Source organism: Aquarana catesbeiana, linkage group LG01 (genome assembly GCF_042186555.1).
Source record: "Aquarana catesbeiana isolate 2022-GZ linkage group LG01, ASM4218655v1, whole genome shotgun sequence".
In the NCBI taxonomy this organism is placed as follows: domain Eukaryota; kingdom Metazoa; phylum Chordata; class Amphibia; order Anura; family Ranidae; genus Aquarana; species Aquarana catesbeiana.
Genome location: NC_133324.1, coordinates 372069398 through 372097270, shown reverse-complemented (window position 1 = coordinate 372097270; position 27873 = coordinate 372069398). Strand labels below are relative to the sequence as shown.

General features: G+C 41.2%; 1 protein-coding gene across 1 annotated transcript in view; it reads right to left on the bottom strand.

Moving 5' to 3' along the window:
* The window catches only part of LOC141140966 (G-protein coupled receptor 54-like), a 310484-nt gene that overhangs the window by 158684 nt on the left and 123927 nt on the right, over nt 1-27873 (bottom strand). The window contains exon 2 of the mRNA XM_073628604.1: nt 5186-5310. Coding sequence (XP_073484705.1) covers nt 5186-5310 — 125 coding nt within the window. The remainder of the gene's footprint in view (nt 1-5185; nt 5311-27873) is intronic.

Below are 27873 nucleotides of genomic sequence, written 5' to 3'. Positions count from 1 at the left end.
CCTACCCCAATCTGTCCGACTGTCGCCTAATCTATCCATCTTTAGACGATCCCTGAAAACCCTTCTCATTAAAGAAGCTTATCCTGCTTCTAACTAATACACTGTTTTACTTTCTCCATCAGCTCATCCCCCACAGCTATTACCTTTTGTATAAATTGACCCTGCCTCCTAGATTGTAAACGAGCAGGGCCCTCTGATTCCTCTTGTACCGAATTGTAACGTAACTGTAATGTCTGCTCTCATTTTGTTAAGCGCTGTGCAATCTCTTGGCGCTATATACAGTGCCTTGAAAAAGTATTCATACCCCTTGACATTTTTCTAATTTTATCATGTTACAACCGAAAAAGTAAATGTATTTTATTGGGATTTTATGTGATAGACATAAGTGGCACATAATTGTGAAGTAGAAAGAAAATGATAAATGGTTTTCCAAAATTTTTACAAATAAATATGTGAAAAGTGTGGCGTACATTTGTATTCAGCCCCCCTGAGTCAATACTTTGTAGAACCACCTTTCGCTGCAACTACAGCTGCAAGTCTTTTTGGGTATGTCTCTACCAGCTTTGCACATCTAGAGAGTTAGATTTTTGCCCATTCTTCTTTGCAAAATAGCTCAAGCTCTGTCAGATTGGATGGAGAGTGTCTGTGAACAGAAATTTTAAAGTCTTGCTACAGATTCTCAACTGGATTTAGGTCTGAACTTTGACTAGGCCATTCTAACACATGAATATGCTTTGATCTAAACCATTCCATTGTAGCTCTGGCTGTATGTTTAGGGTCGTTGTCCTGCTGGAAGGTGAACCTCCTCCCCAGTCTCAAGTCTTTTGCAGACTCTAACAGGTTTTCTTCTAAGATTGCCCTGTGTTTGGCTCCATCCATCTTCCCATCAACTCTGACCAGCTTCCCTGTCCTTGCTGAAGGAAAGCATCCCCACAACATGATGCTGCCACCACCATGCTTCACAGTGGGGATGGTGGGTTCAGGGTGATGTGCAGTGTTTGTTTTCCACCACACATAGCATTTTGCTTTTAGGCCAAAATGTTCAATGTTGGTCTCATCTGACCAGAGCACCTTCTTCCACATGTTTGCTGTGTCCCCCACATGATTTTCGCAAACTACAAATGGGACATTGTATTGCTTTCTTTCAACAATGACTTTCTTCTTGCCACTCTTCCATAAAGCCAGATTTGTGGAGTGCACAACTAATAGTTGTCCTGTGGACAGATTCTCCCACCTGAGCTGTGGATCTCTGCAGTTTCTCCAGAGTTACCATGGGCCTCTTGCCTGCTTCTCTGATGAATGCTCTCCTTGCCTGGCCTGTCAGTTTAGGTGGATGGCCATGTATTGGTAGGTTTGCAGTTGTGCTATACTCTTTTCGGATACTCCATTTTAGGATGATGGATTGAACAGTGCTCCGTGAGATGTTCAAAGCTTGGAATTTTTTTTTTATAACCTAACCCTGCTTTAAACTTCTCCACAAATGGATCCCTGACCTGTCTGGTGTGTTCCTTGGCCTTCATGATGCTGTTTGTTTACTAAGGGTCTCTAACAAACCTCTGAGTGCTTCACAGAATAGCTGTATTTATAATGATATTAAATTACACACAAGGTGGACTCTATTTACTAATTAGGTGACTTCTGAAGGCAATTGGTTCCACTAGATTTTAGTTAGGGGTATCAGAGTAAAGGAGGCTGAATACAAACACACACCACACTTGTCAGATATTTATTTGTAAAAAATTTGGAAAACCATTTATCATTTTCCTTCCACTTCATAATTATGTGCTACTTTGTGTTGGTCTATCACATAAAATCCTAATAAAATACATTTACGTTTTTGATTGTAACATGACAAAATGTGGAACAATGCAAGGGGTTTGAATACTTTTTCAAGGCACTGTAAATCTTGTATTATAATAATAAATTTAAAAAAATTATGGCAAATTTTGAATTCTCCAAATGCAGCGCACATTCTCTTCTTCTTTAATGGGATAATAATGAAGCTGCTTTGCTGGTGATACTGATGGAGTTATTGCAAACACATTTTCAAAGGCTTTTTTTTCTAGTGATATCAAGAATAATATTATTATGTTTTTTTTATTTTATTTGGGCAAGTTACCACAACACCATTATCCTGGAGTTTTTAAGATCAAAGATACAACTATGTTGGTGTCCCTTGTCAATTTTACATTGTATTTTTTTAAATGTAACTGTCTACTCCCAAACTGCCATTTGAAGTAAAACACATAGCCAAGTATTATTCTCCACATTTTTTTTATTGTGCATTAAAAGAAAACATATAAAATTAGACATGCTATCTGCCAATAGAACTTAACCAAAAAGTGCATTCTATGCATCCAAAAATATAGAAAATATAACAAATCAAATCATTATTCAACCAAAATAAAAAATTTCAAAGCAATAAATCCAAGGTCAATAATAAATAACATGTTATCTCCTCCGATTCCGCAACATGTCTGGTTGACGAATGGCTGTTCAGAAACGAACTGTAAAGCACTAAATGAAAAATGCGAGAAAAGCGCGAATCAACACTCAAACTTCTGCTAACACGAAATTAGAAGAAGGAGCCCAAAGGGTGGCGCTAAAGAGCTGAAAAACCACATAGTACTTCTAGTACGTCACTACGTTCGTAATTGTTGGCCAACATTTGTGTGACCCTGTGTATGCAAGACAAGTTTGAGCCAACACCCTTCGGACAAAATTCCACAGTTTTGTTGTCGGAAAGTCCGATCGTGTGCACGGGGCTTAAGAAGGCTTTTATTTCTCTTTAATACGTTAATATTTTTCTTGGTTGCTTCAATTCTCTTTACAACTTCCATGGTTCGGTCTGCAATTTATTTTCGTTGAAAGTAAAACTGCTAGAAGCGTGTACAATAATGACAAGCAAACAAGTTATACTTCCAGTGGCATTGAGTAGTAACAACCTTATTCTTAGCAGTGAAACACTTACGTGCAAATTTCACTGAGCTTCTGGTATAATAGGTAGTTACTTGGTGAGTGAAGAGCCTCATTCAGAAAGCAGCTTTTTGAATTTGTCTGTACAAGAAAAGCCCAACTAGTAACACCAAGTGTTGGTAGGCAGGTGTAGTCTATTTTCTCCACTGCAGGTGGTGCTCACCTGCAGCAGCAATGTAGGTATAGGAGAACGTTGAGCAGAAGCTGGTTCCTCTATGGTTTCCTTGGTTACAGAGAGGAAGCATAGGATTGGATGCTGACACTCCATGTGAATTTGGTGGCCATCTTGGATCAAGCATAGTCAATTTAAAGCGGAGTTTCGCTAAAAATTTTTTTTTAGATGTCAGCAGCTGCAAATACTGCAGCTGCTGACTTTTAAAATAAGGACACTCACCTGTCCCGGGCTCCAGCGACGTCGGCACCCGAGGCCGAACCGTCCCCCGATCCTCGGGTGCTGCCGCCGCCATTCTCACTGAGGGAATTGGGAAGTGAAGTGTTGCGGCTTCACTGCCCTGTTCCCTACTGCGCATGCGCGAGTCGCGCTGCGCGTCTACACTGGTCCCCGTTGTGTTGTGGGAACTGTGTACTTCCCACAACACAACGGGGGTGGGCGGGGACTCTGCGGCTAGCTGCAGCTAGCTATACCCGGAAGTGGGTGCAGATACCTGTATTATACAGGTATCTGCACCCCCCTCCCCCTGAAAGGTGCCAATTGTGACACCGGAGGGGGGGGGAATCCGATGAGCGGAAGTTCCACTTTAGGGTGGAACTCCGCTTTAAGACCCTGGTGACCAACTTTGAGGGCATTTCATGTGTTGGGGACAAGGACCTCATCCCCACAACCGTGGCTGGTGGTTGTGGGGGTCTGCGGGTGGGGGGCTTATCGGAATCTGGAAGCCCCCTTTAACAAGGGGGCCCCAAGATCCCGGCCCCCTCCTATGTGAATGAGTATCACCCAGTCTCCAAAAAAGTGTCAAAACGTATTAAAAACACACCCACAGTTTGACAATTCCTTCATTAACTGCTTCCGGACCGCCCACCACATATATACTGCGCATGATTTTGTGTACGTGATCTACGCACACCACTCCCACTGTGATTGGACACAGTGGGACCAAATTAGCAGGTCCGACGGCTGTGATGCGCCGGAACCCGCCGATAGTTCTGGGCAAAGGCAGAACGGCGGTCTGCCTATGTAAACAAGGCAAACTGCTGTTCTGTCAGGGAGTAAGAGAGAGATCATGTTTTTTAGCTAAGCTGAAACACTTATCTCTTTTACTCAAGTGCATCCACCCCCCCCCCCCCCAGTTAGAAAGCATTCCCTAGGAGCACAATGAATCCTTTGATCGCCACTGGTGTTAACCCCTTCCCTGCCAGTGTCAGTTATACAGTGACAGTGCATTTTTTTAGCACTGATCACTGTATTGATGTCACTGGTCCCCAAAAAGTGGCACTTAGTGTCAGATTTGTCCGCTGCAATGTCGCAGTCCCATTACATTGGGGAACACTGTTTTTTTTTATAAAGGAATTGTCAAAAACTGTGTGTGTGTGTTTTTATTACTTTTTGACACTTTTTAGGTGAATGGGTAGGGATACTCTATTCACATGGGGGGGGGGCAGGATCTGAGCGCCCCCTTGTTAAAGAGGGCTTCCAGATTCTGATAAGCCCCCTGCCCGCAAACCCCCACAACCACCGGCCACGATTGTGGGGATGAGGGCCTTGTCCCCATCAACATAGGGACAAGGTGCTATGGGGTGGGGGGGGGGGGGGGCAGAGTTACATCACCAGCAGATATTGGGCACTGAGAGGTAGATAGAGTGTAAAGGCAAGGGGGTACGATACCAGTGCGTCACTGATTTGTAATGGGATTCTTGGTATTTGAAACTAATAAATGACCTAAATGAAAGCATAAGAATTAAAGATCTGGCAACAGGAGGTAAAGTAATTTGTAAATTTTCAATGTGCGTTGCTACGCTTTTGTTAACTTCTGTTTGCATTTTTACTAAAATATTCTAACTAATAACACAAGTAAAAAGTAGCATACCAATCTACAAAAAAAAATGTATGCTGTTTGTAACAGACAACAAATGCTTGAAAATTATCATATGGCTCTGTGTAGTAAAATAAATCTAAAATGAAGTTGATGTGATTGTTAAGCTTACCCAGGAAAAGTCAAAATATGTTAGATTTAGTAATTCAATCACATACCTGCTGTAGATAGTTTACTCCTCTGCACATGAAATCACCAAACACCCAGCTTGGCAGTGGGTAAAGAGTGGCAGTAAAAGGCACACAACATACCAGAAAGGTGATGTCTGTTGTAGCAAGGTTTGCTGTGAACACAAAAAAGTTTTTATGAGACAGAAACAGAACCAGTTTTGACTTTATTTATAGCTACATAAAATTGCACTGAGGTTCTGATGTTTACAGAATACTTTATTAATCCCAAAGGGAAATTGGGAAATTGTTACGACACAGACACACTTAAAGACAACACAAGGTCACAATAGACTGAACAAGATGCAAAAACACAACAAAATTAACAGCTAGTGGCGTTTTACCGTCAACGCCCGCCCACCCCAGTGTGAAAGCAGCCTAAGGCTCGATTTACACTAATGCGTTTTTGATGCATTTGGCATTTTGCAGAAATGCAGGGAATTTCTTTAACTTGGGTTCCTATGGAACACATTCACATCAATGCATTTTTGTGCCTCTGCGTTTTTTGGAAAGGGTCGGGGACTTTTTTCCTCAAAATGCAGCGTTTTGCATGTAATAGATTTCAATGGACCCGCATCCAAAGTGCAAGTACTGCATTTTTACTGCGATTTTGCCACGATTTGCGGTTTTTGTTTTTTTTCTTTTACACTGTATATAGCTGGTTGCTAAGGAGAGGGCCGGCCACCGTGACCTTAACAACCGATGAGTTATCAGCTGTCAGAGGGCTTCCTCACTGACAGCTAAATGTGAAAAAAAAAAATTGCTTGCTAAAAAATAGTGAAAAAAAAAACAGCGTGGGGTCCCCCCCAGGTCCATACCAGGCCCTTGGGTCTAATATGAATTTGGAGGGGCACCCCCATGCCATTTTTTTTTTTTTTAAATGGCGCAGGGTCCCCCCAAAATCCATACTAGACCCTTATCTGAGCATGCAGCCCAGCAGGTCAGGAAAGAGAGGGGATGAGAGAGCGCCCCCCCCTCCTGAACTATACCAGATCGCATGCTCTCAACATGGGGGGGTGGGTGCTTTGGGGCAGGGAGGGCTCTGCGCCAACCCACCCCAAAGCATCTTGCCCCCATGTTCTTCCCCGCAACCCTGGCCGGTTGTTGTCGGGGGCTTTTCAGAATACAGAAGCCGCCTTTAACAAGGGGCCCCCAGATCCCGCCCCCCATGTGAATGAGTATGGGGTACATTGTACCCCTACCTATTTACCGGAAGCCCTGCCCCTTGTGACTTCACTGCCCCGAGCATGATGGGTCCGTGATGTCACGAGGGGGCTGGGTCTCCGTATGACATCATCCGATGGCCACACCCCATAGTTATCTAAGAAATGCTGTTTGAATATTCAAATTATAGTATTGGAATATATATACAGTGGGGACGGAAAGTATTCAGACCCCCTTACATTTTTCACTCTTTGTTATATTGCTGCCATTTGCTAAAATAATTTAAGTTCATTTTTTTTCCTCATTAATGTACACACAGCACCCCATATTGACAGAAAAACACAGATATTTTGACATTTTTGCAGATTTATTAAAAAAGAAAAACTGAAATATCACATAGTCCTAAGTATTCAGACCCTTCGCTCACTATTTAGTAGAAACACCCTTTTGATCTAATACAGCCATGAGTCTTTTTGGGAAAGATGCAACAAGTTTTTCACACCTGGATTTGGGGATCCTCTGCCATTCCTCCTTGCAGATCCTCTCCAGTTCTGTCAGGTTGTGTGGTAAACGTTAATGGACAGCCATTTTTAGGTCTCTCCAGAGATGCTCAATTGGGTTTAAGTCAGGGCTCTGGCTGGGCCATTCAAGAACAGTCACAGAGTTGTTGTGAAGCCACTCCTTCGTTATTTTAGCTGTGTGCTTAGGGTCATTGTCTTGTTGGAAGGTAAACTTTAGGCCCAGTCTGAGGTCCTGAGCACTCTGGAGAAGGTTTTTGTCCAGGATATCCCTGTACTTGGCAGCATTCAACTTTCCTTCGATTGCAACCAGTCGTCCTGTCCCTGCAGCTGAAAAACACCCCCACAGCATGATGCTGCCACCACCATTTTTCACTGTTGGGACTGTATTGGACAGGTGATGAGCAGTGCCTGGTTTTCTCCACACATACCGCTTAGAATTAAGGCCTAAAAGTTCTATCTTGGTCTCATCAGACCAGAGAATCTTATTTCTCAGCATCTTGGAGTCCTTCAGTTGGTTTTTTAGCAAACTCCATGCGGGCTTTCATGTGTCTTGCACTGAGGAGAGGCTTCCATCGGGCCACTCTGCCATAAAGCCCCGACTTGCAGATTTCCCATCTCCCGACTGCATCTCTGAAGCTCAGCCACAGTGATCTTTGGGTTCTTCTTTACCTCTCTCACCAAGGCTCTTCTCCCCCGATAGCTCAGTTTGGCCGGATGGCCAGCTCTAGGAACGGTTCTGGTCGTCCCAAACATCTTCCATTAAAGGATTATGGAGGCCACTGTGCTCTTAGGAACCTTAAGTAAAGCAGAATTTTTTTTGTAACCTTGGCCAGATCTGTGCCTTGCCACAATTCTGTCTCTGAGCTCTTCAGGCAGTTCCTTTGACCTCATGATTCTCATTTGCTCTGTCATGCACTGTGAGCTGTAAGGTCTTATATAGACAGGTGTGTGGCTTTCCTAATCAAGTCCAATCAGTATAATCAAACACAGCTGGACTCAAATGAAAGTGTAGAACCATCTCAACGATGATCAGAAGAAATGGACAGCACCTGAGTTACATATATGAGTGTCACAGCAAAGGGTCTGAATACTTAGGACCATGTGATATTTCAGTTTTTCTTTTTTAATAAATCTGCAAAAATGTCATCAATTCTGTGTTTTTCTGTCAATGTGGGGTGCTTTGTGTACATTAATGAGGAAAAAAATGAACTTAAATGATTTTAGCAAATGGCTGCAATATAACAAAGAGTGAAAAATTTAAGGGGGTGTGAATAGTTTCCGTCCCCACTGTGTGTATATATATATATATATATCTATATATATATATATAGATATATATAGATATATATCTATAGATCTATAGATATATATCTATATATCTATAGATCTATAGATATATATCTATATATATATATATATATATATACACACATACACACACACACACACTTATAAAAAACCACAAATGCTGAAATGGATTTGTGCCAACATATTAAATAAATTGCAGTACTTGACCTGCATGTACATTACACATATTATAGTCTGAAATTGAGCTCAATTTTAAAGCATTAGGGTCTGAAACTCGGAGCTGTAAGTGAGCTTAGAAATTACATTTACATTTGACAATTCAAATTACCATATCCAAGCCTTTCAATAAAGCTATCAACAGCAACAAGGTAGAAAATATATTGCAAGCCACACAATCCAAGCTATTGATTTCAAAGCTGTGCCAAGTACCAATTATGGCTTTAACGTATTGATATAATGAAAATGATGATACAGTAAGCATTAGCAAACAACCTTTTAAAAAGGATGCAATGATGTAATGTTTGATGCACGATACATATCTCCTCTCCGTTATAACCTATAAATTATATATATATATATATATATATATATATATATATATATATATATATATATATATATATATAACATTTCTAGATGGCATTTTTGTTATCATCAATGCTTGATGTTTGAAATGTAGGGAAAACAAACATCAAGACAGTTTTGATTGTTTCAAAAAAGAACATTCTATTTGCCATTAAACACAATAATGCCGCGTACACACGATCGCACATTCCGACAACAAAATCCATGTTTTTTTTTCTGACGGATGTTGGCTCAAACTTGTCTAGCATACACACGGTCACAAAAATCTTGTCAGAAATTCCGAACGTCAAGAATGCGGTGACATACAACACGTACAAAGGCACTAGAAAAGGGAAGTTCAATACCAAGTACGCCACCCTTTGGGCTCCTTCTGCTAATCTCGTGTTAGTAGAAGTTTGGTGAGAGACGATTCACGCTTTTCAGCCCCGTGCTTTTCTGATCTTTACCGCTCTTCAGTTTGTGCTTGTGGGTTCGTATCTGGTTTTCAGTGCTTGCCCCCCCCCCAAAGCGCACCGTATAAAATTAATGGAGTACTTTGAGGGTAGGGGGGCCATTGATATGCCAGAAAGAGTTTAATAAACATTTTAAAAATACATTTTTTTAGTTAAACTTAAATAATATTTCCTTTGATTTACTGCTTGTGTTTCTTTTAGCTGTCTCCTAGGTTCTCCAATGGGCTTTTTTGTTGCCATTTTCTTCAATAGTGCAAACGTAATTTATTTGATACATGAGGTGACAATCTCTTCTTCAGCGAACTATTATTATGTTGTGGGTCTGCTACACACACATCTTGTTTTTGTTGTTAATGTATGTAATGCATTACAGTTAAAAATATATAGCATTTTCAGCACCATTAATGAATTTTGCTGAGTCATGAAAATGGCATGATTGTGGCAAATTATAAAGCACTGTGGGAGTTGTTTACTAAAGGAAAATCCACTTTGCACTACAAGTGCACTGCAAAAGTGCACTTGAAACTGCACTGAAAGTGCACTTGTACTGCAAAGTGGACTTACCTTTAGTAAATAACCCCCATTTCAGTGTAAACACCAACTTGGTCCAAAAAATGATATTGCGCATTGAAAGAAGAAGCCACATATTGTTGATTAGAAAACTTTTTACTCTGTGCACATTCACATGTGTGTTAGAAAATGGTTTTAGAACAAACTAACATATTTTAGTAATAACATTTTTGTTTTTGACAGTACACATAGCCTTTTTGTGTTAAAACAGACATGTTTAAAACCATAAAACAATACACAACTCAGGAACTTACAAAGTTCAACTTTGACAAAGTGTAGGCAATATCAGACATTAGTATGTCCAAACTGTGTTGATCCTTCCTTCATCAGATAGGGCGATGTCACCCCTGTGAAAGCCAAATTTTGAAGATGCACACAAATTGAGAGTCAAAATGGGGATTTCCCTCCTGATCCCATGCCTAATATCAACATGTGCTAGCTCCCATCATGGGGGATCAATGGACATGTTTCGGGGGAACAACCCCTTCCTCTCATCTACTTTACTTGCGAGGAAGGGGTTGCACCCCCAAAACGCGTACCTTGATAGTTCAAAATTTGGCTTTCTAAAAAATATTTAAAATGTGTGAAATTAATAAAAATAAAAACTAGAAGAATTTGGGTTTTTTTTAGATTCTGCCTAAACAGCAATGATGTTTGAGTCTTTTTTCCACGTCATTAATGTCTTCCATTATCTTCTGTAAATCACGATTGCACACCATGATCTCCCCGATGACGACGTGTGCACTTGCACTTGTGCAATGCAAATCTTCTTCCACAACATTCACATCACCTAAAATTAAAAAACACACCATGTATTATAAATATGCAGGCATCCATCTATTACCTGAAGCTGTGGTCTCACACACTCACCTGTTGTGGTCACTATTTCGCCCACTTTCATAAGCCTCTCCTTCCTCCACATCTTCTGGTTGTGATGTGGGGATTTGCTTTTCTTTCGGAGGTGGGGGATCCCGGGTGTCCTCAGATGTCCCGAGTCTTTTCTCCCCTATGTGAATAAAAAAAAGGTATACTTAGCACACAGATATTTGAGGCCAGAAATAGTAATATGAAACATTGCTTGGAAGTGTTGTACAATTGTCTTTTTTGGCAGAGTTCCAAGCTGAAGACATTATTTTTTTCCCTTTCTAAAGCTGGAATACTTACCTTTTTTGTACAATTTTCACACATGGAAACACCCCTAGTATCCACGGGAGCACCTGTGTGGGACACCCTAAAAAGTTTGTTCTGGTGTTCCACACCAGTGCTCCTGCATCCAGATGTGTAAACAGCTGCTGAGCGTCCTCTCCTTACACTAAATCAAGTTTGCATTTCATTCTAGTACAAACCCATCTAGACAACAATGTCATAAACTTATTTTAATACAAATAGGCCTGAACAAATGTAGTTAACCTGTATCTGCCAAAAACATCGTATTAGTGGGCGAACGAACGATGTTTACTACGAACGATTAATGTGCCCACGAACCTGAAAGTTGCCATTTTAACCACTTAAGCCCCGGACCAGAGCACTTTTTGCGATTCGGCACTGCGTCGCTTTAACTGACAACTGCGTGGTTGTGCGACGTGGCTCCCAAACAAACTTGGCATCCTTTTTTTCCCACAAATAGAGCTTTCTTTTGGTGGTATTTGATCACCTTTGCGGTTTTTATTTTTTGTGCTATAAACAAAAAAATAGCGCCAATTTTGAAAAGGACGCATTATTTTTTACTTTTTGCTATAATAAATATCCCCAAAAAAATATATAAAAAAACTTTTTTTTTTTCCTCAGTTTAGGCTGATACGTATTCTTCTACATATTTTTGCAAAAAAAAAAAAAAGTGTTTATTGATTGGTTTGCGCAAAAGTTACAGCGTCTACAAAATAGGGGATAGTTTTATGGCATTTTTTTGACAATTTTTTTTTACTAGTAATGGCGGTGATCAGCGATTTTTATCATGATTGCGACATTATGGCGGACACATTGGACAATTTTGACACATTTTTTGGGACTATTGGCATTAATACAGCGATCAATGCTCAAAAATTCCATAGATTACTGTAAAAATGTAAATGTCACTGGCAGTGAAGGGGTTAACCACTAGGTGGCGCTGTAGGGGTTAAGTGTGTCCTAGGGAGTGATTCTAACTGTGGGGAGGAGGGGCTGTGTGTGACACGTCACTGATCACCGCTCCCGATCACAGGGAGCTGTGATCAGTGACAGTGTCATTAGGCAGAACGAGGAGATGCTTGTTTACATTAGCATCTCCCTGTTCTCTCACCGTGAGATGATCGCAGGTATCCCCGCGATCACAGTCACGGAGCTCCCGGCTGGAGCGCGCGCAAGCGCCTAAAGGGCCACGTACAGGTACGTTAATCTGCCTGTACGTGCCCTTCTGCCGCAGTATATCTGTGTGAGGCGGTCGGGAAGCGGTTAAACTGTACAACAGTAAAGAAAAGCACATGGAGCAGCATGCAAGTAATAATAATAATAATAATAGGAACACACGACAACTACTTACTTTTTTGAAGAACTCTCTTGATCTTTCTGTACTGATCCTGCTCCCTCAATTTCAGGTCTGACCAGCGTTTCCTCAATTGATCCTTGGATCGTCGTACCCCAAAATTCCTGTGCAGACTTTTCATAACTTTAGCCATTATCTTGGCCTTTCTGACATTTGGGTTTGGGTAAGGTCCATGCTTCCCATCATAGTCAGCCCTCTTCAAGATGTCCACAATCTCCACCATCTCTATAAAAGGACATATTTGAGGCCTTAAATCGCCTCCGGGATCGGGACGTTTGTGGCTCCGGGCTTTCGTCATTGCTGCTCTCCTCTGCATGCACTTGCTCTTTCTCTACCATGTGCTCTCCCACTGCGCCGAAAGACAATGGGCGGGAAATAGACTAGAAAGAACGTCAGGGGCGGACAGAGTTTCACACATGCGCAGTGTATATAAAGCGTAACACACGTGCGTCGTACGTACGATCTGTGAGGGGGGAAGGAGTATCGGAAGTGCCGATCGTTAGAACGAAGGTACAATTTTAACTTGGTGCATCAGTGGCCTATACTGCTTATAGATTGAGGCCTATTTTGTGACAAGATTAGGAGAGTTTGGCCTGACATTAGGGTTTGTCTTGTCTTGTGTTGTGTTTTGCAGAGAAAATGGATCTATTCAATGATGATGAGGACTTTATCCCCATATTCATTGATATATACTGGCCTGTCTGTGGCAGGTAAACCACCCCTTTTATAACAATAAAACAAAGAGGAAGGCAGCGCTGGATCAATTGCTGGAATTTGTGAAGCCGGTGATCCCCACGGCAGACATGCCCTATTTGAAGGTCTCTAATTGGTGGCATGAGGGGCACTTATAATAGGGAGAGCAAGAAGGTCCAGGATTTCCAGAGATCAGGAGCTGCAGCAGATGACATTTATGTACCCAGGCTGTGGTACTATGACAGACTGCATTTTCTGGCAGCCCAGACTGAACCCAGGCCAGCACTCTCCAGTCTTCCTTCAAGGCTTCCTTGCACCTCAGCTGAGGCTCCCGATGTCCAACCTGGGCCTTCCAGCCAGGAAGAAGTGGAGGAGCCAAGCTTGAGCCAGGTATAGCATTGTTCAACATATTTCTAGTCAAATAATTAATGATGTTATCTAGATGTTATTATTGGTCAGTAATTTCTGATTTTACAAAGTGTTTTACATATCAATAGACAGTAGTGGCCACAAATAATTGGGACAAGAATGAAAAATGCTGGGGTCAGAATGATAGTCTTTTCTATTTATTAACATTCAATTTGCAACAGTCATGAGCTGAAAATTGTGTGTGATTGATGAACCAAAAACTAAAACTATGTCCCTTTTTCATACACAGGAAAGTCTCAGCCAGGAGGAGGCTGTGGAAAGTGGCAGCCAGGAAGTGGCTGTGGAAAGTGGCAGCCAGGAGGTGGCTGTGGAAAGTGGCAGCCAGGAGGTGGCGGGGGTAAGTGGCAGCCAGGAGGTGGCCGGGCCCAGTAGCCTGCCCGAAACTCAGGTCCCTCCCCACTACCTTCCAAAAAAAAATCCCAGGAAGAGGAGTAACCTGGAGGAGGCAGCACTTGGCCTATTTCGGAAGGCTACTGCAGCCCTCAGAACCCCCCCCCCCCCAATAATCAAGACAATTATGCCTACATGGCAGCCTGCAAAATGCAGGAAATGGAGTAGGGCCAACGCCTCTTATGTGAGGAAGTTATCTTACAAGCCCTAAATAAGGGGTTGAGGGGCAAACTCACAAGCCAAAGCCATGTTTGTGAGTTCAACCATGGTCTTCCTCCTCCACCTCCTGCCACAACTACAACACCAGAGCCACAGCCTGGAAGCAACCGTGGAAGGAAGCGTGGAAGGAAGACAAAAAAGTGATGGCCTGGGTTCAGTCTGGTCTAACAAAAGACACAGATATGTCATCTGCTGCTGTTCCTGATCTCTTGTAATCCTGGACCAGATTGTGCTCACTACTACTACTATTTTGACTGTAAAATAATTGATGTTTGCTCTGCGATACAAAGGCTTCGCAAATTTCACCAGTTTCTCCAACGTTGCCTTCCTCTTTATTTTGTTATGACCCATAATGAATGGCTATTTATTTTTCACAAATACTTGCCTATGTGTTTTACTTCAAAAAGGACAGTTTGTTTGTGAGTAGGAAGGTACAATTCAAAAATACAATGTCAGATTAACAAGGGACACCAACACCAACTTCCTTGAGGTTAAAAAATACAACATAATAATGGTGTTGTGGTAACTTGACACAAAACGAAAGAAAAAAATTATGGAGATCACTATAAAAAAAAATAGGAGATCTGGATAAAAAAAAAAAAAAAAAAAATTATTCATGAGATCATGAAAAATAATAAAGAAATCAGTTTGTCAGAACTCTGTGTGAATATCAGCAGCAAAACAACTTCATTATTCTAGCATTATAAAGAAGAAGAGAATGCGCAGCATTAAAAGATTTTAAAATTTGCAGTGTGACAAATGTGCTATCTCCATTACAAATGCTAGTTTTACCAGAACGAGCGCTTCCGTCTCGTACTTAATTCAGAGCATGCATGGAACTTTGTGCGTCGGAATTGTGTACACATGATCGGAATTTATGAGAACGGATATTGTTGTCGGAAAATTTGAGATCCAGATCTCAAATTTTGTTTGTCGGGAATTCCGACGGAAAATGTCCAATGGAGCCTACACACAGTCGGAATTTCCGACAACAAGCTTCCATCGAACATTAGAAAAATAGGGACACACATCTTCACCCATGCCATGTCTGTCCTCCGGCTGTCCCCTGTTGGGGTTACCATTTGCTCCGCCTCCTCAGCTCCCGAGCTGGATGTTTGTTGCTGCCGGTGTTTGGGAATACGACATTTGATGACTTGGCCTAAGCCTATTGGTGAGTATGAGGTCATATCATTGAGACCCCTCTGACCATTTACCACAATACCAACATTGTACATTTTTTTTTTAATTTCAATGCAGATACATCATACATGCATCCACCCCTGAACGTGTGGGGTATTATTGCCTGTATTTGTATTTCATTTTACAATTGTACGTGGAATGTAATTTCTTATACTGTATGCAATACCACATTGGCTTGGCTTTTACTGTTCACTATGCATGACAGTTTGTAATAAAAATGAGATTTAATTTATTCCTGGTATGTTTATTGGCTTGCCATACTCACCTCATCTAAAGACCCCTGGGTCATATATTTACATGTATGTCTTATACACTAATGATCAGAATCCCAAAATTATACCTCTCACACGTGTACAGATAGAGATAGCGGCGCTAATATAAATTGTGTAAAATAATGGGTCAGAGCAGCATAATGCCTATGACCCTCTACTTATACATAAAAAAATAATAATAATAATAATAATAATAATAATAATAATGTCATAAAAAAAAATTATTTTTATCATGAAAAAAAAATTTCTTTAACACCCAGTGAAAAGTGTCACTATAAATAATAAATTACAAGAAATGAATGATCAAGCTCAACAGTTGTTTTTCAATCTTCTTGCGTGAAAAATCTTCTACTCTTCCACCACACCACCGTGATAGTGACACCACTCCCTCTGAAGAGTGCACTCACCAGATTGTATAGCCTCCCACTCTCGTGTTCGGCAAAACAGCAATTGAACCACACCTAGGTTGCATGTGATGAACCGTGAATCCAATCAAGCCAGCTCCATATGTGAAAAAATGAATAAAGTGCTCCACATAGCGTGATACCATTTTGACAGATTTATTAAAATCACTTCAAACACACTTCAATGGTTACACTCACTTTTAAACTGAAACATAAAAGCCTTTAAAAAAATCCACAGCAAGCACAGCAAGCAACAGGATCAGTGATCCAACGGTGCACCGCGGTCACAGCGGACCTGAAGTGTAAACTGGTGTATCTCTCACCCAACCTTCTAAGGCCCAGCCATCCGATCTGTGTAGTCCTCCTCAGACAGCGGCATCTAATGTCAGTGCGATGGAATGCCGTGTAACCATGCCCAAGACATGTTTCGTCGAAAAGACTTCTTCAAATGGGATTGGCTACACGGACGGTTCATCAATCCTTATATACTATCTATGATCAGTCATGTGATCATCATCAGTCATGTGACCTCCTGCTCTGCACATGCTCACACTTCGTGTCCCCCTGACTGTGAAGCGCAGGTACAAAGACTGAATAAATTAGTGGATCACAAACATTTTTACGGTGTGTAGTTAGAATGCTGCATCCAGCATTACCATATATGACATATGACATATCCTAACTTATAATCCACCACTAGTTACAGTGCTAATGTGGAAAAGTAACCAATAAAAATGAAAAAATATTATTAAATTAAAATGAACATGTCAACAGGAGATAATGAATTTGTCTAGTTTAAAATATAAGCTATATATATTAGTCATGATACTATCATACAGCTGCATAGGACAAACAATGACTGATCCTATTAATAAAAATATGGATGACTGCAAGCGAGTCTAAAAAAAGGGAAATAATAATATATCATCAGTGGTCAATGAATAGAAACCACCTCAAAATGTGAAAACATCCCACCAAGTTTTAACTTATTTTCTCCAAAAGATTTTCCAAATTCTTTAGAGATCCCGAGACATCTTCCTCGCCATCAGTAATTATCTGATTGGAGAAGATATTTTCAGGGATTATCCGTCTGTTTTATTGGTTACTTTTCCACATTAGCACTGTAACTAGTGGTGGATTATAAGTTAGGATATGTCATATGTCATATATGGTAATGCTGGATGCAGCATTCTAACTACACACCGTAAAAATGTTTGTGATCCACTAATTTATTCAGTCTTTGTACCTGCGCTTCACAGTCATTTTTTTTTCATGACACTAATATTATTATTATTTTTATGTATAAGTAGAGGGTCATAGGCATTATGCTGCTCTGACCCATTATTTTACACAATTTATATTAGCGCCGCTATCTCTATCTGTACACGTGTTAGAGGTATAGTTTTGGGATTCTGATCAATTTACGTATTTATTTAAGTGGCAGCTTTTTTCACTGTACACTGTGTGTACACACATTTTGTATTCATTTACACATCTTTTATACAGCTTTGCACTTGTCTTTGGCGCAGTGGAGTAAGAGAGATTCAGGGGCGGTTTATTTGTATATCTCTTGCTACAAACCAATGTCTTATACACTGCATTAAGCTCATTTTGCTATTGCAATGTCTTTTTTTTACATATATACATATACATTTATATTATAATTGACATCTTCCATGGACATGTCAAGACTCTTAGGGACACACATCTTCACCCATGCCATGCCATCAAAACATGTTTTGATGAAGGCTTCATAGCCGAAATGCGTCAGAATATAGCCTGTACCCGTATATCCATGCAACAAATAAAGTACTTTTATTCAAGAGCATCCGAGTTGCCAGCCTTCAGACTTCTTGATTCAAGAATTGCACCTGTGGGGCCTGAACGCCCTGGCTAGAGCACCGGATCACAGTTTGTGGACTCTTATATTGGCGGTGGAGCTGGGGTAACATTTTGTTTCTGTCATTTCTTATATCATATACAATACCACATCTCCTTGGCTTTTACTGTTTACTATGCATGACAGTTTGTAATAAAACTGAGATTATTGGTATGTTTATTGGCTTGCCATACTCACCTCATCTAAAGTCCCCTGGGCGATCTCCTTGTTTTTCTGTATTAAACACAATAATCACTATTTTTCTTGTATAATTAAGAAAATGCATTAGCCTAGTTATATTAGCCATAACTTGAATTCCATATAAAACTAGGAACTATATATTTATATAAAGCACAACATTAGCTTTAATTGGTATGTGAGAGAATCTCATTGACAACACTTTAAAAGACCCTATTATCTCATGTAGAGAAGTTACTGGTGGAGAAACAAAAAATATGAAGGTAATAAACAGATATAGAGAAAAATAGAGAATAAACCACACACAGCCAGATGCCTAGCATTTTCAGAAGGAGGCTAGAAATGGCAGCCAAAAAAGTCTCATGATGGGTATACTTCTTGTGAACCTTATGTAACTGGCAGTGATATTACATATGGTTATTCACTGTATAAACACTTTTTTCTACATTTTTCATGATGATAACTAAGATAGAGTTGTGATGCCAGCAAACCAGCCCTAAAAGACTTGTAGCAATCCTTCATAAAAATAAGGTCAATCTTGCAATTCATAAAAATAATGTCAATCCTGTCACCTCTGAAACAATCATACCCGTGTCATTAGGATGAAGGATATACTGAAAATGTCCATCAATTTTACCTGTCAGATACTGGATAACTGGCATCTGAACCTGCTGGAATCAGCAGAATCACTGCTGTATCAGATAACAGGCATCTAATGTGTGAACTTACTTTCAGTCTTTACACCCTAGAGGCATGTGATCAGACCAACATTCAGCTGGCAATATAAAATGTTATGGAAAGAAAACCCCCAGGACCACCATAGATACCTTATCTACCATAGAGATCAGCAAAAGCACTATCTATCAAAATTCACTCGCTGGTCATCTCTCGCCTCGACTACTGCAACTCCCTTCTCATTGGCTTACCTCTACCTAGTTTATCACCTCTTCAGTCCATTATGAATGCCGCTGCCAGACTCATCCACCTTACCAATCGCTCTGTGTCTGCCACTCCTCTCTGTCAATCCCTCCACTGGCTTCCGCTCGGCCAAAGAATTACATTCAAAATTCTAACAACTACGTACAAAGTCATCCACAATTTCGCCCCCAGCTACATCACTAGCTTAGTCTCTAAATACCAACCTACTTGCTCTCTTCGTTCCTCTCAAGACCTCCTGCTCTCTAGCTCCCTTGCCACATCCTCCCATGCTCGCCTCCAGGCCTTTTCCAAAGCCTCTCCAATCCTATGGAATGCCCTATCCCAATCTGTCCGCTTATCTCCTACTTTATTAGCTTTCAGACAATCCCTGAAAACCCTTCTCTTCAGAGAAGCCTAACCTACCCACACCTAACAACTGTATTTTCATTTTTTCCATCAGCTCATCCCCCACAGTTATTACCTTTTTGTTTCCACTTGACCCTCCCTTCTAGATTGTAAGCTCTAACGAGCAGGGCCCTCTGATCCCTCCTGTATTGATTTATATTGTAAGTGTACTGTCTGCCCTCATGTTGTAAAGCGCTGCGCAAACTGTTGGCGCTATATAAATCCTGTATAATAATAATAATAATATCTGATAAGGAATTACTATTACATGCTTACCTAAAGCTGTATTGAGGTGAGAGGCTAGGAAGCACAAAGGTGACATCACTGTGAAAAGGGAAGATATATCTTCATAGACATATACAGTTAATGGTGAAGGAATGTACAATTGAAAAAGAACATTTGCACAGCTGGATTAATCATCCAACCTTCACATCACAATCATTTGTACATCATGTTTATTATAATATTGTGGACTTTGAGTTTTATATCTGCAACTATTTTTTCAGCTTTGTTACGTGATTATAGGCACAACAGTATATTGTGTGGATTTACACATTTATATGTTTGAAATTGCACAGACTTATTCATTTATTTATTGGCTCTGGAAGATGTATACTTGCGCGGATCAGCGCACTTTATAGCTCTTAATTTAAGTTACAGTAGTTTTAATCTACGTTATTTAATTTGTCTGCTTTGCAGGATACACATTGTTTATTGCATATTCTTTCTGGCAGCGCAGCACTATTTACTCTATACGCATACTTACCCTAGAGGCATGACTGAGAGAGTTACAGTACAGTAGGAATAGAAGTGTTGGCAGTAATAGTGAGCTAGATAGGTATTTATAATATAGATCATAAGTTTAGTAAATTTCAGCTTTGTCTAGTGGCCAAAGTGTGGTATTTTCTTGATTCACACTGTTCTTATAAATAAAAGAAGAACATTTGACCTGCAGAGAAAAAAGGCTGGTAACGTTTGCTTTTTCCAGCATTCACTCAGAACTAGTGTGCATGTGTTTTTTTTTTTTTTTAATTACTCCTTAACCACTTGCCTACTGGGCACTTATACCCCCTTCCTGCCCAGGCCAATTTTCATCTTTCAGCGCTGTCACATTTTAAATGACAATTGCACGGTCATGCAACACTGTGCCCTGATTATCAGTGTACATGTCCTTTTTAGAGAAGCCAGTTATCTACCCTCTTCTCCTCTCCTCATGCTGTCAACATGAGGAAAGGAGTGCCTATAACCAGTTTCTGTTTACATCCATGATCAGCTGTGATTGGACAATCGGTGGCTCTTTACCTCAATCTGTGATCAGCAGTGTCATCCCGACACTGCGATCACAGAGTGCACCACCCACATCCTGCAGCATATGACGGCATCCCAGAACTACCTGGACGTGCTATATATATATATATATATATATCATATATGCCTTTAAAATCAGCGGATCGGCAGTATGACTGGCAGGTCCCGCAAACAAAGCCGCTCCCCCACACTGTCCCATGCTGACATGCTGTGCTGAGGATTGGCTGCTGGTACTGCCTGTCCTAGAAACCAATGACATCATAAGCGCGGCACCTACCGGCGTCCCACCCGCTGTTTGTATTAGAGATCCTTCCACGTGTGTAGCAGCGGGCAGGAGTCGGGAGGTGCATGAGAGCTGCTTGAGGCAAGAGGCAAGAGGCAAGTGGCAAATGGAAAATGAACATGTACAGGAGACTCTGCTGGGGGCGCTGATGATGGGGAGACTGATGATGGGGACACTGGTAGGGAGACTGATGATGGGGAGACTGCTGGGGACACTGATGGTGGGGAGACTGCTGGGGACACTGATGGTGGGGACACTGATGATGGGGAGACTGCTGGGGACACTGATGATGGGGAGACTGCTAGGGACACTGATGATGGGAAGACTGCTGGGGACACTGATGATGGGGAGACTGCTGGGGACACTCATGATGGGGAGACTGCTGGGGACACTGATGGTGAGGAGACTGCTGGGGACACTGATGGTGGGGAGACTGCTGGGGACACTGATGGTGGGGAGACTGCTGGGGACACTGATGGTGGGGAGACTGCTGGGGACACTGATGGTGGGGAGACTGCTGGGGACACTGATGATGGACTGATGATGGGGAGACTGCTGGGGACACTGATGGTTGGGAGACTGCTGGGGACATTGATGGTTGGGAGACTGCTGGGGACATTGATGATGGGGAGACTGCTGGGGACACTGATGAATGGGAGACTGATGGGAACACTGATGATGGATTGATGATGGGGAGACTGCTGGGGACACTGATGATGAGGAGACTGGTGACGGGGACACTGAGGATTTGGAAACTCTGCTGGGGACACTGATACTGGGGAGACCGATGATGGGGACAATGTTGATGGGGACACTGATATTGGGGAGATTCTGATGGGGGACACCGAGGTGAGGAAAGGCTCTAATGGGGATCCAGATGTCTGGAAGGGTCTGGTGGGGACACAGACATGTTGAAAGGCTCTGATGGGGGACACAGATGTGCGGAAATGCTCTGATGGGGACAAGATGTGCAAGGAGACTCTGACAGGGACACAGACAGGCGGAAAGGCTATGATGAGATAATTTAAATTGTATTATTAATTTATAAATAAATAATTTTTTTGGTCCGCGAATATTTGTAAAATCTTCAATGTGGCCCTCAGGCTAAAAAGTTTGGAAACCCCTGAGCTACATCATCCGAGAAACCTGCCAAATCTTATGGAATGTGCTTAACACCATACTTATGAACGGGCCTACACAAGAGAATTGGCAGGATATTGCAAGACTCTTTGGGAGGCGGTGCATTTTCCCCAATTGCATTGGAGCTATAGATGGGAAGCACATGTGTGTCATTAAGCCTGTTGGTAGCGGAAGTATGTTCTTCAATTAGAAAAAATATTGCTCCTTTGTACTGCTTGCCATGCCCGACACAAACTACTGCTTCACCTATATAGATATAGGATCCTACGGAAGTAGCTGCGATTCACGTATTTAAAAAAATTCCTCATTTGGTGAAAGGCTACGAGATAATCGGCTAGATTTTCCCGAGAACTGTCCACTTCCTTGCACAACTGAACCCCCACTACCCTATGTGTTTGTCGCAGATGAGACTTTTGCGTTGGGGGAACACCTAATGAGGCCTTACTCCAACGGGAATCTGACTACCCCTAAGAAAGTCTTTAACTATCGTCTCACAAGAGCAAGAAGGGTGATGGAGTGCAGTTTTGGAATTCTTGCCAATAAATGGCGTTTGTTACACACGCTTTTGCGTTAAACATTGAAAACGCAATTACTGCTGTCAAAGCAGCATGCATGCCCCACAATTATGTCCGGCTACGTGATGGGTACTGTTTCGAGGATTCCCTTATGCGTGACACCGAAAGTGCACACCTCAGTGCTACTAGAGGATCCTGAGATGGTGCCACTGTTCGCAAGCAATTTGCTTCATACTTCCTTTCACCGGTCGGTGAACTAGAATGGCAATTGGACGCTATTTCCCAACTGCATTGCTAAGTTCTTTAAATATATATTTTGCTGCTGTTGTTTTTTCTGTTTTGTTGTCTAAAGCCTGTACAGGTATTGAGTTTCTAAGTTTTTAATGCTATGCTATACTGTCGTTAACGTTTTGAATACTATTTTTTGGTATCATTTAAATAAAATGTGATACTAAACCAATCATTTTTTTTGCTGTAGTGATATTGATCATTCATTATCTACATATATTAAAAAAAGGTAAGTTATTCAACAACATAAAGCTGACATGATTCTTATTCTGCAATAGTACTAGACATCAGTGATAGTCTGCACCAGGGTTCTCCATACTCTTGCCCTCCAGTTGTTCATGAACTACAATTCCCGTCATGCCTAGTCATGTCTGTGAATGTCAGAGTTTTACAATGCCTCATGGGATGTTTATTTCCGCAACACCTGGAGGACCATAGTTTTACAATCCTTGGCCTGCACTGATGACTAGCACTGATGATCTGCACTGATGACTAGCACATTTGGGGATACATAGTGCATATGAATAACAATTAGACATAAAATAAAGGTTAAACTTACATTTGTTACTACATTCGTTCACCGTCAAAATGTCCCAATTGTAAATACTGATACGCAGATCTCCAGCCAGGCATTGTCCCTCTTCAGTTGATCGTTATAATTCAGATCACTTTTGTCATAAAGGCATATACGCTGCCTCACAAGCCTAATAAGAGACTCATTATCAATGGGCTCTTTGTGCATGACCTCCCTGTGGGCTCTGGTAGACATTGTATACTATTAATCTAGCATACAGTTCGGCCACAACATACAGAGACAACGGCATACAGGAAGTGCTCTATGGGTGGAAGGGGGCTGCCTGTGAGTAAACGTAGGGAGTACCTGGGTAAATCCTTTTCTTTTTCCTGTAAAGTCGCTTCACTATAGATGGGGATCCGACTTGGAGGCGACTTCCATTGAAATCTATGGGTACAAGTCACCTATAAGTCACCTTGAAGTAGTACAGGAACCTTTTCTGAAGTTGGAACGACTTCAGTAGTGTACATTAAGATGGCTCTCATTAACTAGAATGGAACTTCTTATGTCCAGCGACTTGAGGTCTGACAAGTCAGATCCCAAGTCGCTGTAGTGAGAACCAGCACTTACAACTAATATATACAAAATGAGGGATATGGGTAACAGAGAATACCAGGGGTGCAAAGGAAGGGGGGAAATAAAACTGGGAAGGGAGCAAGGCAGCAGGATACTGGATACAGGGCAAGGGCGAGAGCAAGAGTACATGGCAACAGAGTCAGGCAGCAGCACAACAAACAGGGTACAAAGCAGGAGCAGCCAAAACACAAAAGCTCTGTGTGCTAGTGGGAGCAGCCTTATATAGCCACCTAGCAGCTAAAATCAGGTGGAGCTGATCACTGAAACCTGTTGGCTTCTGGGAGACACCTGCTTGGGGACACCGGAACTGCAGTTATCAGCCCTATCAGAACCACAGCGCCACCAGCAGATGAACCAGGTCCTGACAGTTTTTTTTTAATCCCGCACTTCACTTTTAATGTTATATAGATAGAATTGTGTAGATCTATACTTACACACAATGATGTGCTATAATACTTCAAAATACCCTCATAAACCAACAAAAAAAAATATCCTGTATACAGTATATGTGTCTGCAATTAACAATCATCAAAATGAACAGTTCATCATTTAATTGTGTGTAGTGTCCATTAATTACTTGTAAAGGTGATTTTTTTTTTTCTCCAATCGCACAAACTTCCTGTGCAAACATGCTTGCTGTGCAATCTTATTGCACTATACACCATTTACTGTGAAATTCCCAATACCAGTCTCCAAATGCTTTCACCTTTCCACTTTGACCCAAGTGGTTATTTTAGGTCAATATGCACCTTCCCCTGTTTCACTATATTGCTAGTTGTAGACACATATACAGTATATATATTTTTTTGATTTATGACTTGATGGCATTTTGAAGTATTATAGCACATGATTGTGTATATATATATAGATACAGTGCTACACTAGCTATTTCTAGCTATTTAGTTTTGGGTGTATATGTGGGAACATGTAAAAGTGGTAACAGCAATATTGACACAAATATATGCAGGGAAGCAAGAAATGCATAAATTGCACAGAAGTTTTTTCACTTTAGTATTTTTCTCTTTTAATGTTAAGCTATTTTTTTGTTTTGTTTGGCCAAATGTCTCACAGTAAGCATTTTCCTTAAACATTTTTTTTAACCTATTGAAAAGTTTCTTAAGTTTTTAATTTCTAAATGGTATCCTTATTTTGCAAAAACAGCACATTCTCATCCACTAATTATTGGCCCTGTTACCTATTTCTCATAAAATGTATTTATGTTTTTCTGCCTCCTTGTGATGTCCTTTTGTGAGATTCTCATTTAGGTGAAAACATAGATCACTTTGAGCAAAAAGGAGGTTCTTGGTCTCAAAACCACCTTGTTACTTTGTAATATCAAATTGGGGACCTACAGTACTATGCTGATAACTCAGAAACCCTTCTAGACAAAGTGATGGCCACAGGAAAGGCTAACTTATGATTATAACAACATCAAGGAAATTCAAATAGGTTCAATTAGGTGTCTTTATAAAACTAACAATACTAGATATTAAGGCCATGGTTGGAGTTGAGTCTTAACAAGGGGAGCAACATGTGCAACCCCTTTGTCTTGTCAATGCCACTCACATGCAACATTACAAGTCAGACTGAAATCGGTATTTAAGTTACTGAGCCTAATTCTGCAGTTTCTTTAACTTCTCCTGGGGCAGGAAAACTTTGGCCTGAAAGGTATCAAGGACAATGCCCAGGTATGCCAAGCGATATGATTGATTCAGAGATCACTTCTTGAGGTTCAGGATCCATCTGAAGCCCTCCAAAGTCTGCATCATGATTAACATATTGTTATCCAAGTTCAGAAAGGTCTGCTCTTGCAGTAGCAAATTATCCAGGTATCTGATGACTGGAATACCTCTGCAATTAAGAAGACCCAGAACTGGTGCATGGACCTTAATTCAGGCAGAGGAAAGACCAAAAGGAAAAAGGCCACAAACTAATATTTGTTGTTACCAACAACAAAGATTCTTTATGTCAACGGATGCTAAAAAGTCTCTGGGATGAAGGAAGGCAATTACCGACCAAATAAATTCCATCCAAAACTTTAAAGATGTACAAAGGCATGGGACTTCAGAACTGTGAACAGGTTTGAATAAAAACCTTGACAATTTTCATTTGGCAGATGTAGAACATGTATCCAGCTGTTGGGCTACAATAATGGGGAGAAGAAGACATTGCCTTTTTTCTTCACTCCCTCTACTGATACACTGATGCACCATTCTCCTCTGGCCAGCAGGGGGAGTGCTATAGCCAAGAATTCCTATAGACTTCTATGCAGAGTGCTGAAAATCCTGGAAGTTGTAGTTTGAGAGCACAGCCATATAGTGGGGCCAATTGACTCCCTACACTAGATCCCAATATGCAATGTGTAGTAAGAGGAGTGAGAGCACCTCTGTCTGTATATTAGCCTAACAGAGGAAGATTATACCGGTGGTGATCAAAGCCAGGAGCGAGGGTACCGAGGGGCAGCACAGCACTGCCCACATTACAGCACCTGCACCGCTGCCGCAGGGAGACTGGAGCACCTACTTTCCCTCTGCCACCCACCGCTGATCACCGGAGGCCTTGAAGTAAAGACTGTCGGGCCTTTACGTCATTGGAATCAGGGGGATCAACAAATCCTTGCATACCAGTAGAAAAAAACATAAGCTTTGAGGCAGGAGGAGGAAGGAGCATCTGAGAAAAAAAGGAAGGGGTGTCAGAAATAGCCACTGACGCATGCAGTTCCAACGATTCGTGTAGGCAACAGAGATACCTTAGGTTTCTTACTATCAAGCTGTGTCTCTCAATGCTAATAAAAAGTAAATAAAGAAAAAAACGTTTCAATGATAGTTAAAACTGGACACATGTGGCTTGACCAGGGCATTTTTTCTGAATAGAATGTATTTTCTAATTTGGTACATAATGTAACTATATAAATATAAAGTTAATTATCTGTATGAAATATGCAATATGCTTTACATCAACAGTGCACCCCATTTGAACAAGCCCACCCGGTGAAATACATTGGAAAATTACACCTTCCACCTATCCAGTTCAGCATATTAGTACTACCGTTTGCCGGTAGTACTAACCATTCCCTGGTTTTAATAATTTGCAATTTAAATTTGATTTAAAGTCATGTATGTGTAATTTTTTTCCTGACGGTGAAAGAGTGTCCTAAAAGTTCCATATATTTTCACTTCTTTTTTGTTATATTTGTTTGGGGATGAGGTGCTGATGGATCAACCACACCTATTTATTTATTTATTTAAGGTTCAGATGTGCTCTATATACAGAGTGAAGGGTTTAGGAGTGTGCTATGTTCAGGGTTCAAGAGTTCCCTACACACAGACTGCAGAGTTCAGAACTGCCCTACATACAGAGTACTGGGTTCAGAAGAGTTCTATGCACAGAGTGCAGGGTTCAGGAATGCACTATGTACAGAATCCTGATTTTCAGGTGTGGGCTGTGAACAAACTGCAGAGTTCAGGGGTGTGCTACATACAGAGTGCTAAGTTCAGGGGTGCGCTACATAGAGAGGGGTGCACTACATACATAGTTAAGGTGTGCACTACACACAGAGTTCAGGGTTCATGGGTGTGCTACACACAGAGTTTAGGGGTGAGCCAGGTACAGAGTTCAGAGATGCGCTACTTACACAATACAGAGTTTAGGGTTGTGATACATATAAAGTGCAGAGTTCAGGGGTGCACCACATACAACATGCAGAGTTCAGCAATATTCCACAGTTCCTTACTGCTGCATCCCTCATCCACATCTCACTTCCACCCCTCCTCAGCTCTGACCTCTGCACAAAACCAGCTCCCCCTACACTGCCCTCATCATCTCCCCTACCCTTAAAAGCTTTACAATCTTCCACGTCTTACATTT